At 37.9% G+C, this 14233-nt stretch overlaps 1 protein-coding gene across 1 annotated transcript in view; it reads right to left on the bottom strand.

The window, feature by feature from the left end:
- Window positions 1-14233, bottom strand: part of LOC308495691 (uncharacterized protein) — a gene marked incomplete at its 5' end in the record, with an annotated part of 59859 nt that overhangs the window by 22611 nt on the left and 23015 nt on the right. The window contains 3 exons of the mRNA XM_081080671.1: window positions 4456-4656; window positions 7826-8059; window positions 12599-12799. Of these exons, the coding sequence (XP_080936797.1) occupies window positions 4456-4656; window positions 7826-8059; window positions 12599-12799 (636 nt within the window). The remainder of the gene's footprint in view (window positions 1-4455; window positions 4657-7825; window positions 8060-12598; window positions 12800-14233) is intronic.

Consider the following 14233-nt stretch of genomic DNA (forward strand, 5'->3'; position numbering starts at 1 on the left):
GTATTTCTTCGACTTTTGCTTCCGACCTCTTACATGTGAAAGGAGTCATCAATATTTATACCCCCCATCAGGAAGCACCAAAATATACCAAGCAACTACCAATAGAACTACAAGGAGAAATTGACCAAAACACAATTATACTAGGGGACTTAAAGACATCATTGACAGCTATGGATAGATCATCCAAACAGAAAATAAATAACGAAATAGCAACCCTAAATGACACATTTGATGAAATGGACATAGTTGACATATATAGAGAACTTCACCCTAAAACATCAGAATACACATTCTTTTCGAGTGTACATGGAACATTCTCAAGGATAGACCATATATTGGGACATAAAATCAGCCTCAGCAAATGTAAGAAGATTGAAATCATACCAACCATATTCTCTGATCACAATGCTTTGAAATTGGATATCAACTGCAGAAAGAAAGCAGGAAAAAACACAAATACATGGAGATTACACAACATGCTTTTAAAGAATGACTGGGTCAAAGGAGAAATTAGAGGCGAGACCAAAAGATACATAGAAACAAATGACAATGAAAATAAATCCTACCAAAATTTTTGGGATGCAGCGAAAGCAGTTCTAAGAGGGAAATTTATATCATTACAGGCCTATCTCAAGAAACAAGAAAAATCCCCAATGAATAACCTCACGCTACAACTGAAAGAACTAGAAAAAGAAGAACAAGTGAAACCCAAGGTCAGCAGAAGAAAGGAAATGACAAAAATCAGAGTAGTACTAAATGAAATAGAGAACAATAAGACAATAGAAAAAACTTAATGTGACAAAGAGCTGGTTCTTTGAAAAGATTAACAAAATTGACAAACCCTTGGCTAGACTCACTAAGATAAGAAGAGAGAAGACACTAATTAACAAAATCAGAAACGAAAAAGGGGAAGCTATCACGGACACCACAGAAATACAAAGGATCATCCAAGAATACTATGAAGGACTATATGCCACCAAATTCAATAACCTCGAAAAAATGGACAAGTTCTGCGAAACATATAGCCTTCCAAGGCTGAACCAAGAAGAATTAGAAAATCTAAGCAGACAGATCACCAGTAGCGAAATTGAATCAGTCATCCAAAAACTTCCCAAAAGTAAAGGTCCGGGACCAGATGGCTTCACTAGTGAATTCTACCAAACCTTCAAAGAGGATCTAATACCAATCCTGCTGAAACTCTTCCAAAAAATTGAAAAAGAGACAGTACTCCCTAACTCATTTTATAAGGCCAACATTACCCTGATACCAAAGCCTGGTAGGGACAACACAGAAAAAGAAAACTACAGACCAATATCTCCGATGAATACAGATGCAAAAATCCTGAACAAAATTCTAGCAAATCGAATACAACAATGCATTAAAAAGAGTATTCACCACAACCAAGTTGGGTTCATCCCAGGGGCACAAGGATGGTTCACGATCCACAAATCCATCAATGTGATACATCACATAAACAAAATAAAGGACAAAAATCATATGATTATATCAATTGATGCAAAAAAGCATTTGACAGGATACAACATCCATTTATGATTAAAACACTTTATAAAATAGGTATAGAAGGAAAATACCTTAACATAGTAAAGGCCATATATGACAAGCTAATCTCGTCATTAATGGTGAAAAACTGAAGCCCTTTGCTCTACGTTCAGGAACACGACAGGGCTGTCCCCTATCACCTCTGCTTTTCAACATAGTGTTGGAAGTGCTTGCCAGAGCAATCAGGCAAGAGAAAGAAATAAAAGGCATCCAATTTGGGAATGAAGAAGTTAATTATCACTCTTTGCAGATGACAACATGATGCTATCCATAGAAAACCCTAAAGACTCCACCAAAAAGCTATTAGAAACAATCAACGAATACAGTAAAGTTGCTGGCTACAAAATCAACGTACAACAGTCCATTGCCTTCCTATATACTAACAAAGAAATCTCAGAAAAAGAAATACAAAAAAACAATTCCTATGTGATGGCTCAGTGTGAGGTCGGAGGGATAGTGGATGAAGGGAGGGGGGTTCACAGTGTGAGGGATATAAATGATGAACGTCTAAGTATTACCTTGTCTTGTACACCTGAAACTAATAAATAAATTACTTATATAAAAAAATTCCTTTTGCAATTGCCGCAAAAAGAATAAAATACCTAGGAATAAACTTAACTAAAGATGTGAAGGACCTTTATGCTGAAAACCATAAGATATTTTTGAAAGAAATTGAAGAAGACACAAAGAAATGGAAAGACATTCCGTGCTCATGGATTGAAAGAATCAACATGGTTAAAATGGCCATATTACCCAAAGCAATATACAGATTTAATGCAATCCCCATCAAAATCCCAATGGCATTTTTTAAAGAAATAGAACAAAAAATCATCAGATTTGTTTGGAACCACAAAAGACCCCGAAGAGCCAAAGTAATCTTAAGAAAAGAGAACAATACTGGAGGTATCACACTCCCTGACTTTTGGTTGTACTACAGGGCTACAATAAACAAAACAGCATGGTATTGGCAGAAAAACAGACACATACCAATGGACTGGAATTGAGAACCCAGAAATTAAACCACATAAATATGGATACATAATTTTTCATACAGAACCTAAAAACATATACTGGAGGAAAGACAGCCTCCTCAATAAATGGTGCTGGGAGAATTGGATTGCCACCTGCAAAAGAATGAAACTGGACTGTTATCTGTCACCATGTACCAAAATTAATTCAAAATGGATCAAAGACTTAAGCATAAGACCTGACACAACAAACTGCATAGAAGAAAACATAGGTATTAAACTTATGCACATTGGGTTCAAAGAACATTTTATGAAGTTGACTCCAAAGGCAATGGAAGTAAAAGCTAAAAAAAACAAAAGGGACTATATAAAACTTGAAAGCTTCTGCACAGGAAAAGAAACCATCGGCAAAATAAAGAGGCAACCAACTGAATGGGAGAAGACTTTTGCAAATGGTGCCTCCGATGAGGGGCTAATATCCAAAATACACAAAGAACTCGTGAAACTCAACAACAAAAAAACAAGCAACCCAATTGAAAAATGGGCAGCGGACCTGAAGAGACATTTCTCCCAAGAGGACATACAGATGGCAAATAAACATATGAAAAAATGCTCAACATCACTAATCAAATAAAAACTAAAATGAGGTATCACCTCATCCCAGTCAGAATGGCTATCATCAACAAGACACACAGTAACAAGTGTTGGAGAGGCTGTGGAGAAAAAGGAACCCTCATACACTGTTGGAGGGAATGCAGACTGGTGCAGCCGTTATGGAAGGCAGTGTGGTGGTTCCTCAAAAAATTACAAATGGAATTACCATATGACCCAGCAATCTCTCTCCTGGGTATCTACCCAAACAATCTGAAAACATTTACCCATAAAGACACGTGTGCTCCAATGTTCACTGCAGCTTTGTTTACCGTGGCCAAGACATGGAAACAACCAAAATGTCCGTCGATAGATGAATGGATAAAGAAGTTGTGGTATATACACACAATGAAATACTATTCAGCGGTAAGAAAAGATGATACAGGAACATTTCTGACAGCATGGATGGATCCTGAGAGTATAACGCTCAGTGCAATACGTCAGACAGCAGAAGCAGAGAACCATATGATTTCACCGATATGTGGTATATAAACCAAAAGCAAAACAAGAACGAGACAAACAAATGAGAAACAAAAACTCATAGACACAGACAATGGTTTAGTGGTTACCAGAGGGTAAGGGGGAAGGATTGGGGGGTGGAAGATGAGGGTAAGGGGGATCAAATATATGGTGAAAAACAGGAGAACTGATTCTCGGTGGTGAACACACAATGGATTTATAGATGATGTAATACAGAATTCTACACCTGAAATATATGTAATTTTACTAACAAATGTCACTCCAATAAATTAAAAAAAAAATTTGGGACTGGAGTGTGTCTCATATGAAACATGAAATAATTCATACAGGAATATAAAGACTTGAATTTTCTAACCTCCAGATAGTACAGCACAACAAAATAGTAAGAGGATTACTTGTCGGGGACGTACTCTGGGAAATTAAAGCCCAAGACTAGATTACTACAATAAGGTTCTAGGGGTTTAAATTGCAGTCCCATAAAAGCCAGAAAGTTCATCTAGATGAAAAAGGATGGTTAACAGTTAAAATCAAAACCTCAGACTCCCTCAGACTCCGTAACACAAAACACAACAGTTGTCTACCATGCTACAGAAAAGATACCTCACTGCTGAAACCCAAACAATGCAATTTCACCCCATTTCAGAGGTAAATGTGAACTAAAAGTCCAAGACACTACCTCATTTTACATGAATTATCAATAGAGAATTTTCAATTTACATGAATTTCCAATTTTAAATCTAAAGCTTTTTGCAAACGTCACTTTAAAATGGCAAAGAGGCTGTTTACCAATTCCTACCTTTAAGCGCAGAATTCGCGCCGGCCTTTGAACTATCGCACACTGCACATTGGGTGGCATCAGCTTTATTGTGCACTAAGCACACAGCACAGTCCCAGCTTTCCTCCGGTGTCTTGAAGTTGTTTACTCCTTTGGAGCTTTCACAGGTTTGAGACACAGGGACAGTGCCGCTACTTGAATTTGAGGTAGGTGTTGCATGGCCTACAAAACAGGGGGAAACACAGGACAATTCTTACTTACGTTATGTCAATATCTTAGTGACACCACTAAGGGTAAATGTTCAATTATTATTCAGGATTCTGGTTCGGATAAAGCGATTGCCAGAATATAAATATTACATTGTCAAAAACACTATAGCCATCCTAGAGTTCTTTGAATCTTATTAATGAGCAACTCACATCAACTTGCTTGATGATAGGCACCCGCTTAACCCCAAGTCAGAATAAAAACCACGGATTTGGAAAAAGAAAAATAACACAAAACCATCACGCTCTCAAATCAGAGCCAAAAAGACTAAATTTTCCTATAAAACTTTGTTAAATTTCTTCAAAAGGTACAACATTAAAAAACGCAAGATAGAAATCGTAGGCAGTATCCAAACACAGAAACTACATAGCCACAGGCCATATTAAAATCAAGATTTCAAAGCACAGGTCTCTGTCTTTGAAATGATCAAAATTGCACCGAAGTGTTCTAAAGTCCACCTTGCAGTTCAACTTGATACCACCTACAGTTTCCGTGGCATTTCTGTTGTAGGCTGGCCATTAAAACGACATTTATTAGGCATCAAAATGTAAATAGGATTTAGGGACATAAAGATGAACAAAGTGCCGCTTAACTTCTAAAGTAAAACAAATGCACAGTGGCACCATCACCCACATGGAATGTGATAAATGATGTAAAACAAGAGGACAAAGAAGAAGGAAACAACTAAGGACAGGAGGAGGATCCACAAGGGTGAGATTTAAATCTTTAGGCAGAACCAACAAGTATGTGCAGAGAGGTGGCAGTACAGGAACGATGGCTCAGCAAAGCACATGTATGCAAAACTACAGCGTTAAGAGTGGACACTGCGATCCCTCTCCTGGGCATATACCAAAAAATGAATCAGAAAACATTTCTCCATAAAGACATATGTGCTCCTCGGTACATTGGCCAAGATATTTTAAAATCCAAATTGTCTTTGATAGATGAATGCATAAAGAAGTTGTGGTGTATATAAACAATGGAATAACATTCTGTCGGAAGAAACGATGCAATAGTACCATTTGTGACAACATGGATGGATCCTGAGATAATAATGCTAAGCGAAACTAGTCAACAGAGAAAGTACGCAACCGTATGATTTCACTGATATGTGCTGTACAAAACTGAAAACAACAGAAGAACAAGAGAAATAAATGAAGAAACAGAAACTCAGAGTGACAGACAATAGTTTAGTGAATACCAGAGGGTAAGCTGGGAGCAGGGTGGTAGATGAGAGTAAAGAAGACAAATATATGGTGATGCAAAGACAACTGACTCTGGGTAGTAAACACACAATGTGATATATAGATGATGTGTTACAGAATTTTACCCCTGAAATCTATGTGATTTTACTAACAGTTGTCACCCCAGTAAACTTTACTAAAAAAAAGGGAGAGGAGCCTTTCATTGTGGAACCCCCAATTCTCTAAATGGTTTCCACCTGATGTCGCATCTCCCAGTGATCAGAGTGAGCCGTTTTGCTGCGAATAAAATTGCTCCCTGAGCTTCCATCTTTGGTTCACTACCCATCTCACAAGCTCTCACACACTCGGATGGTTTTAAGCACCAAAAAAACCAAAAAAAAAAAAAAAAATAGGTTCCTGACTTCTACCTGTAATCCACACTCTGAGCTTCATCCTCATGGTCTGTCCACCATCCACCTGATGAGCTCGTCTAGATGGCTCAAGTTCCCTGTCATACTTCTCGACCCTTCTTCATTCTGTTTCCTGAATAGCCATCTGCTGATATTCTAATTCAAACTGCCCTTATTTCTTGAATAAGAGCCTTCTCATTCAGACTTCTGCTCTGGGTCCCTTAAATCCATCCTTCCCAGAGGCAACCACTGCCATGATTTTCCCAAAAGAATCATGGTTTTTCTTTTAAAAAATTAACTGCTCCCAAGTTTTATTGCTGCCACTCCCTGAAGTTAGCAGACCTCAGTTTTAAGCTGTCTTCTCATTTCACTCTGTCACTCACTTTCTTTCACTTTTATTCCAGTGACATATAAGAAAACTGTTGGATAAAACTCCCAAGTTCATACATCTAGCCAAAAAAGTCCATTATCAGTATATCCAAAGGCCTCACATGTATCTGAAAGTCGATTTCACAGCTTGAAACCAACATGTCTTCCACTCTAACTTATTCTAAGTCCTCACCCTGATGTGATTTCCTTAGGACACATCACCATCATCTTTGCCTGTGTTATCCACACAACTTCCTAAACTGTCAACTGGTCTCAGAATTTTGTCACCTCAAATCTACCCTTCCTAAAGCTACCAAGTGATTTATCAAAATACAAGTATGAGCATATCAGTCCTCCACTTAAAAAGACGGCTCATCTTTCACAGGATGAATTCAAAGTTCATTAATACATGTATGAGATTCCTTTGCTTGTGTCTCACGATCCAGTGCCTGACTAAACGTTTTATTCTCCCTTCTTCTCAGAATTAATTTCACTTTCCTACATGTATGAGGACTTCCTTCTATTATTAGTTTTCTACGGGAGGAAGGGTGTCAGGTGGGCAGAGAAAGATAATTCAGAATGAAGATGCAGAAATCTCATTCTCATGGAGATGTCCGGCAGGAATTAGAAATAGTTCGGCCCTTGCGGTTAGACAGGGGTGTAGGCTAATAACTCCAGAGCTTTTCAATGTAGAGACCAAACTACACACACAAGTCCCCGGAAGATCATGTCATGTTTCATTAGCATCCATGTCACCATCTGTCTGTACCAAATAATTATACGACAGTATTTCTAGAACAGCACAGAACCATTTCCAGATGTAAATCGTTAGTAAGTCTAAAATTTGAACAGAGAAACAGGAGTAATTCAAACCTAACTCATTTTCTCGCGGCCTATGTCAGCCTTTATCATGATGTTTCAGTAACTGACTCTCAAGGCAGTCTCTGTGGCAGATAGCACACAGGTACAGGTATCTCCATTAATATGCAGCCACAAACTTTGTGTAAGGCAATTTGTCTACCTCTTCATGAAAACTCTCTAGAAATACCATACATGTGCTGGGTATACGAGACACACCTCAGATTGAAAGACACAAGTGAAAGCGAGTACATCGCATTGAGAGTGTCATGGGACAATGCGGCTCGACTCTTTAATACTTACAGCCTAGAGCACTGCTTTGAGATCCAAGAGCGCAACTGGCCTTTGATGGTTGTTCAGATTTGTCCTCTGTTGGGTTTTCCACATTGGAAGTCAGCGTCGAATTTGAAGAAGTCCCACGTTTCCTTTGCTTAGAATTCCCAAGGGAAGTCACTGGTTGACTCTTTGGTTCTTCTTTGTCAGTCTTGTTCCGAAACTTTCGAGAAGTAGGAGTGACAGGGTCTCGCTGTTTCTCTCCTGTCGTTCCACAAACAAACAATGAGGCCGATGGCACAGGGGCAGGGTCCACATTGCCTAAAGTGACCCGTTTTTTGGTAACAAGTATTTCTTCGACTTTTGCTTCCGACCTCTTACATGTGAAAGGAGTCATCAATATTTATACCCCCCATCAGGAAGCACCAAAATATACCAAGCAACTACCAATAGAACTACAAGGAGAAATTGACCAAAACACAATTATACTAGGGGACTTAAAGACATCATTGACAGCTATGGATAGATCATCCAAACAGAAAATAAATAACGAAATAGCAACCCTAAATGACACATTTGATGAAATGGACATAGTTGACATATATAGAGAACTTCACCCTAAAACATCAGAATACACATTCTTTTCGAGTGTACATGGAACATTCTCAAGGATAGACCATATATTGGGACATAAAATCAGCCTCAGCAAATGTAAGAAGATTGAAATCATACCAACCATATTCTCTGATCACAATGCTTTGAAATTGGATATCAACTGCAGAAAGAAAGCAGGAAAAAACACAAATACATGGAGATTACACAACATGCTTTTAAAGAATGACTGGGTCAAAGGAGAAATTAGAGGCGAGACCAAAAGATACATAGAAACAAATGACAATGAAAATAAATCCTACCAAAATTTTTGGGATGCAGCGAAAGCAGTTCTAAGAGGGAAATTTATATCATTACAGGCCTATCTCAAGAAACAAGAAAAATCCCCAATGAATAACCTCACGCTACAACTGAAAGAACTAGAAAAAGAAGAACAAGTGAAACCCAAGGTCAGCAGAAGAAAGGAAATGACAAAAATCAGAGTAGTACTAAATGAAATAGAGAACAATAAGACAATAGAAAAAACTTAATGTGACAAAGAGCTGGTTCTTTGAAAAGATTAACAAAATTGACAAACCCTTGGCTAGACTCACTAAGATAAGAAGAGAGAAGACACTAATTAACAAAATCAGAAACGAAAAAGGGGAAGCTATCACGGACACCACAGAAATACAAAGGATCATCCAAGAATACTATGAAGGACTATATGCCACCAAATTCAATAACCTCGAAAAAATGGACAAGTTCTGCGAAACATATAGCCTTCCAAGGCTGAACCAAGAAGAATTAGAAAATCTAAGCAGACAGATCACCAGTAGCGAAATTGAATCAGTCATCCAAAAACTTCCCAAAAGTAAAGGTCCGGGACCAGATGGCTTCACTAGTGAATTCTACCAAACCTTCAAAGAGGATCTAATACCAATCCTGCTGAAACTCTTCCAAAAAATTGAAAAAGAGACAGTACTCCCTAACTCATTTTATAAGGCCAACATTACCCTGATACCAAAGCCTGGTAGGGACAACACAGAAAAAGAAAACTACAGACCAATATCTCCGATGAATACAGATGCAAAAATCCTGAACAAAATTCTAGCAAATCGAATACAACAATGCATTAAAAAGAGTATTCACCACAACCAAGTTGGGTTCATCCCAGGGGCACAAGGATGGTTCACGATCCACAAATCCATCAATGTGATACATCACATAAACAAAATAAAGGACAAAAATCATATGATTATATCAATTGATGCAAAAAAGCATTTGACAGGATACAACATCCATTTATGATTAAAACACTTTATAAAATAGGTATAGAAGGAAAATACCTTAACATAGTAAAGGCCATATATGACAAGCTAATCTCGTCATTAATGGTGAAAAACTGAAGCCCTTTGCTCTACGTTCAGGAACACGACAGGGCTGTCCCCTATCACCTCTGCTTTTCAACATAGTGTTGGAAGTGCTTGCCAGAGCAATCAGGCAAGAGAAAGAAATAAAAGGCATCCAATTTGGGAATGAAGAAGTTAATTATCACTCTTTGCAGATGACAACATGATGCTATCCATAGAAAACCCTAAAGACTCCACCAAAAAGCTATTAGAAACAATCAACGAATACAGTAAAGTTGCTGGCTACAAAATCAACGTACAACAGTCCATTGCCTTCCTATATACTAACAAAGAAATCTCAGAAAAAGAAATACAAAAAAACAATTCCTATGTGATGGCTCAGTGTGAGGTCGGAGGGATAGTGGATGAAGGGAGGGGGGTTCACAGTGTGAGGGATATAAATGATGAACGTCTAAGTATTACCTTGTCTTGTACACCTGAAACTAATAAATAAATTACTTATATAAAAAAATTCCTTTCGCAATTGCCGCAAAAAGAATAAAATACCTAGGAATAAACTTAACTAAAGATGTGAAGGACCTTTATGCTGAAAACCATAAGATATTTTTGAAAGAAATTGAAGAAGACACAAAGAAATGGAAAGACATTCCGTGCTCATGGATTGAAAGAATCAACATGGTTAAAATGGCCATATTACCCAAAGCAATATACAGATTTAATGCAATCCCCATCAAAATCCCAATGGCATTTTTTAAAGAAATAGAACAAAAAATCATCAGATTTGTTTGGAACCACAAAAGACCCCGAAGAGCCAAAGTAATCTTAAGAAAAGAGAACAATACTGGAGGTATCACACTCCCTGACTTTTGGTTGTACTACAGGGCTACAATAAACAAAACAGCATGGTATTGGCAGAAAAACAGACACATACCAATGGACTGGAATTGAGAACCCAGAAATTAAACCACATAAATATGGATACATAATTTTTCATACAGAACCTAAAAACATATACTGGAGGAAAGACAGCCTCCTCAATAAATGGTGCTGGGAGAATTGGATTGCCACCTGCAAAAGAATGAAACTGGACTGTTATCTGTCACCATGTACCAAAATTAATTCAAAATGGATCAAAGACTTAAGCATAAGACCTGACACAACAAACTGCATAGAAGAAAACATAGGTATTAAACTTATGCACATTGGGTTCAAAGAACATTTTATGAAGTTGACTCCAAAGGCAATGGAAGTAAAAGCTAAAAAAAACAAAAGGGACTATATAAAACTTGAAAGCTTCTGCACAGGAAAAGAAACCATCGGCAAAATAAAGAGGCAACCAACTGAATGGGAGAAGACTTTTGCAAATGGTGCCTCCGATGAGGGGCTAATATCCAAAATACACAAAGAACTCGTGAAACTCAACAACAAAAAAACAAGCAACCCAATTGAAAAATGGGCAGCGGACCTGAAGAGACATTTCTCCCAAGAGGACATACAGATGGCAAATAAACATATGAAAAAATGCTCAACATCACTAATCAAATAAAAACTAAAATGAGGTATCACCTCATCCCAGTCAGAATGGCTATCATCAACAAGACACACAGTAACAAGTGTTGGAGAGGCTGTGGAGAAAAAGGAACCCTCATACACTGTTGGAGGGAATGCAGACTGGTGCAGCCGTTATGGAAGGCAGTGTGGTGGTTCCTCAAAAAATTACAAATGGAATTACCATATGACCCAGCAATCTCTCTCCTGGGTATCTACCCAAACAATCTGAAAACATTTACCCATAAAGACACGTGTGCTCCAATGTTCACTGCAGCTTTGTTTACCGTGGCCAAGACATGGAAACAACCAAAATGTCCGTCGATAGATGAATGGATAAAGAAGTTGTGGTATATACACACAATGAAATACTATTCAGCGGTAAGAAAAGATGATACAGGAACATTTCTGACAGCATGGATGGATCCTGAGAGTATAACGCTCAGTGCAATACGTCAGACAGCAGAAGCAGAGAACCATATGATTTCACCGATATGTGGTATATAAACCAAAAGCAAAACAAGAACGAGACAAACAAATGAGAAACAAAAACTCATAGACACAGACAATGGTTTAGTGGTTACCAGAGGGTAAGGGGGAAGGATTGGGGGGTGGAAGATGAGGGTAAGGGGGATCAAATATATGGTGAAAAACAGGAGAACTGATTCTCGGTGGTGAACACACAATGGATTTATAGATGATGTAATACAGAATTCTACACCTGAAATATATGTAATTTTACTAACAAATGTCACTCCAATAAATTAAAAAAAAAATTTGGGACTGGAGTGTGTCTCATATGAAACATGAAATAATTCATACAGGAATATAAAGACTTGAATTTTCTAACCTCCAGATAGTACAGCACAACAAAATAGTAAGAGGATTACTTGTCGGGGACGTACTCTGGGAAATTAAAGCCCAAGACTAGATTACTACAATAAGGTTCTAGGGGTTTAAATTGCAGTCCCATAAAAGCCAGAAAGTTCATCTAGATGAAAAAGGATGGTTAACAGTTAAAATCAAAACCTCAGACTCCCTCAGACTCCGTAACACAAAACACAACAGTTGTCTACCATGCTACAGAAAAGATACCTCACTGCTGAAACCCAAACAATGCAATTTCACCCCATTTCAGAGGTAAATGTGAACTAAAAGTCCAAGACACTACCTCATTTTACATGAATTATCAATAGAGAATTTTCAATTTACATGAATTTCCAATTTTAAATCTAAAGCTTTTTGCAAACGTCACTTTAAAATGGCAAAGAGGCTGTTTACCAATTCCTACCTTTAAGCGCAGAATTCGCGCCGGCCTTTGAACTATCGCACACTGCACATTGGGTGGCATCAGCTTTATTGTGCACTAAGCACACAGCACAGTCCCAGCTTTCCTCCGGTGTCTTGAAGTTGTTTACTCCTTTGGAGCTTTCACAGGTTTGAGACACAGGGACAGTGCCGCTACTTGAATTTGAGGTAGGTGTTGCATGGCCTACAAAACAGGGGGAAACACAGGACAATTCTTACTTACGTTATGTCAATATCTTAGTGACACCACTAAGGGTAAATGTTCAATTATTATTCAGGATTCTGGTTCGGATAAAGCGATTGCCAGAATATAAATATTACATTGTCAAAAACACTATAGCCATCCTAGAGTTCTTTGAATCTTATTAATGAGCAACTCACATCAACTTGCTTGATGATAGGCACCCGCTTAACCCCAAGTCAGAATAAAAACCACGGATTTGGAAAAAGAAAAATAACACAAAACCATCACGCTCTCAAATCAGAGCCAAAAAGACTAAATTTTCCTATAAAACTTTGTTAAATTTCTTCAAAAGGTACAACATTAAAAAACGCAAGATAGAAATCGTAGGCAGTATCCAAACACAGAAACTACATAGCCACAGGCCATATTAAAATCAAGATTTCAAAGCACAGGTCTCTGTCTTTGAAATGATCAAAATTGCACCGAAGTGTTCTAAAGTCCACCTTGCAGTTCAACTTGATACCACCTACAGTTTCCGTGGCATTTCTGTTGTAGGCTGGCCATTAAAACGACATTTATTAGGCATCAAAATGTAAATAGGATTTAGGGACATAAAGATGAACAAAGTGCCGCTTAACTTCTAAAGTAAAACAAATGCACAGTGGCACCATCACCCACATGGAATGTGATAAATGATGTAAAACAAGAGGACAAAGAAGAAGGAAACAACTAAGGACAGGAGGAGGATCCACAAGGGTGAGATTTAAATCTTTAGGCAGAACCAACAAGTATGTGCAGAGAGGTGGCAGTACAGGAACGATGGCTCAGCAAAGCACATGTATGCAAAACTACAGCGTTAAGAGTGGACACTGCGATCCCTCTCCTGGGCATATACCAAAAAATGAATCAGAAAACATTTCTCCATAAAGACATATGTGCTCCTCGGTACATTGGCCAAGATATTTTAAAATCCAAATTGTCTTTGATAGATGAATGCATAAAGAAGTTGTGGTGTATATAAACAATGGAATAACATTCTGTCGGAAGAAACGATGCAATAGTACCATTTGTGACAACATGGATGGATCCTGAGATAATAATGCTAAGCGAAACTAGTCAACAGAGAAAGTACGCAACCGTATGATTTCACTGATATGTGCTGTACAAAACTGAAAACAACAGAAGAACAAGAGAAATAAATGAAGAAACAGAAACTCAGAGTGACAGACAATAGTTTAGTGAATACCAGAGGGTAAGCTGGGAGCAGGGTGGTAGATGAGAGTAAAGAAGACAAATATATGGTGATGCAAAGACAACTGACTCTGGGTAGTAAACACACAATGTGATATATAGATGATGTGTTACAGAATTTTACCCCTGAAATCTATGTGATTTTACTAACAGTTGTCACCCCAGTAAACTTTACTAAAAAAA

This window comes from Rhinolophus hipposideros (genome assembly GCF_964194185.1).
Source record: "Rhinolophus hipposideros genome assembly, contig: HAP1_SCAFFOLD_313, whole genome shotgun sequence".
In the NCBI taxonomy this organism is placed as follows: Eukaryota; Metazoa; Chordata; class Mammalia; order Chiroptera; family Rhinolophidae; genus Rhinolophus; species Rhinolophus hipposideros.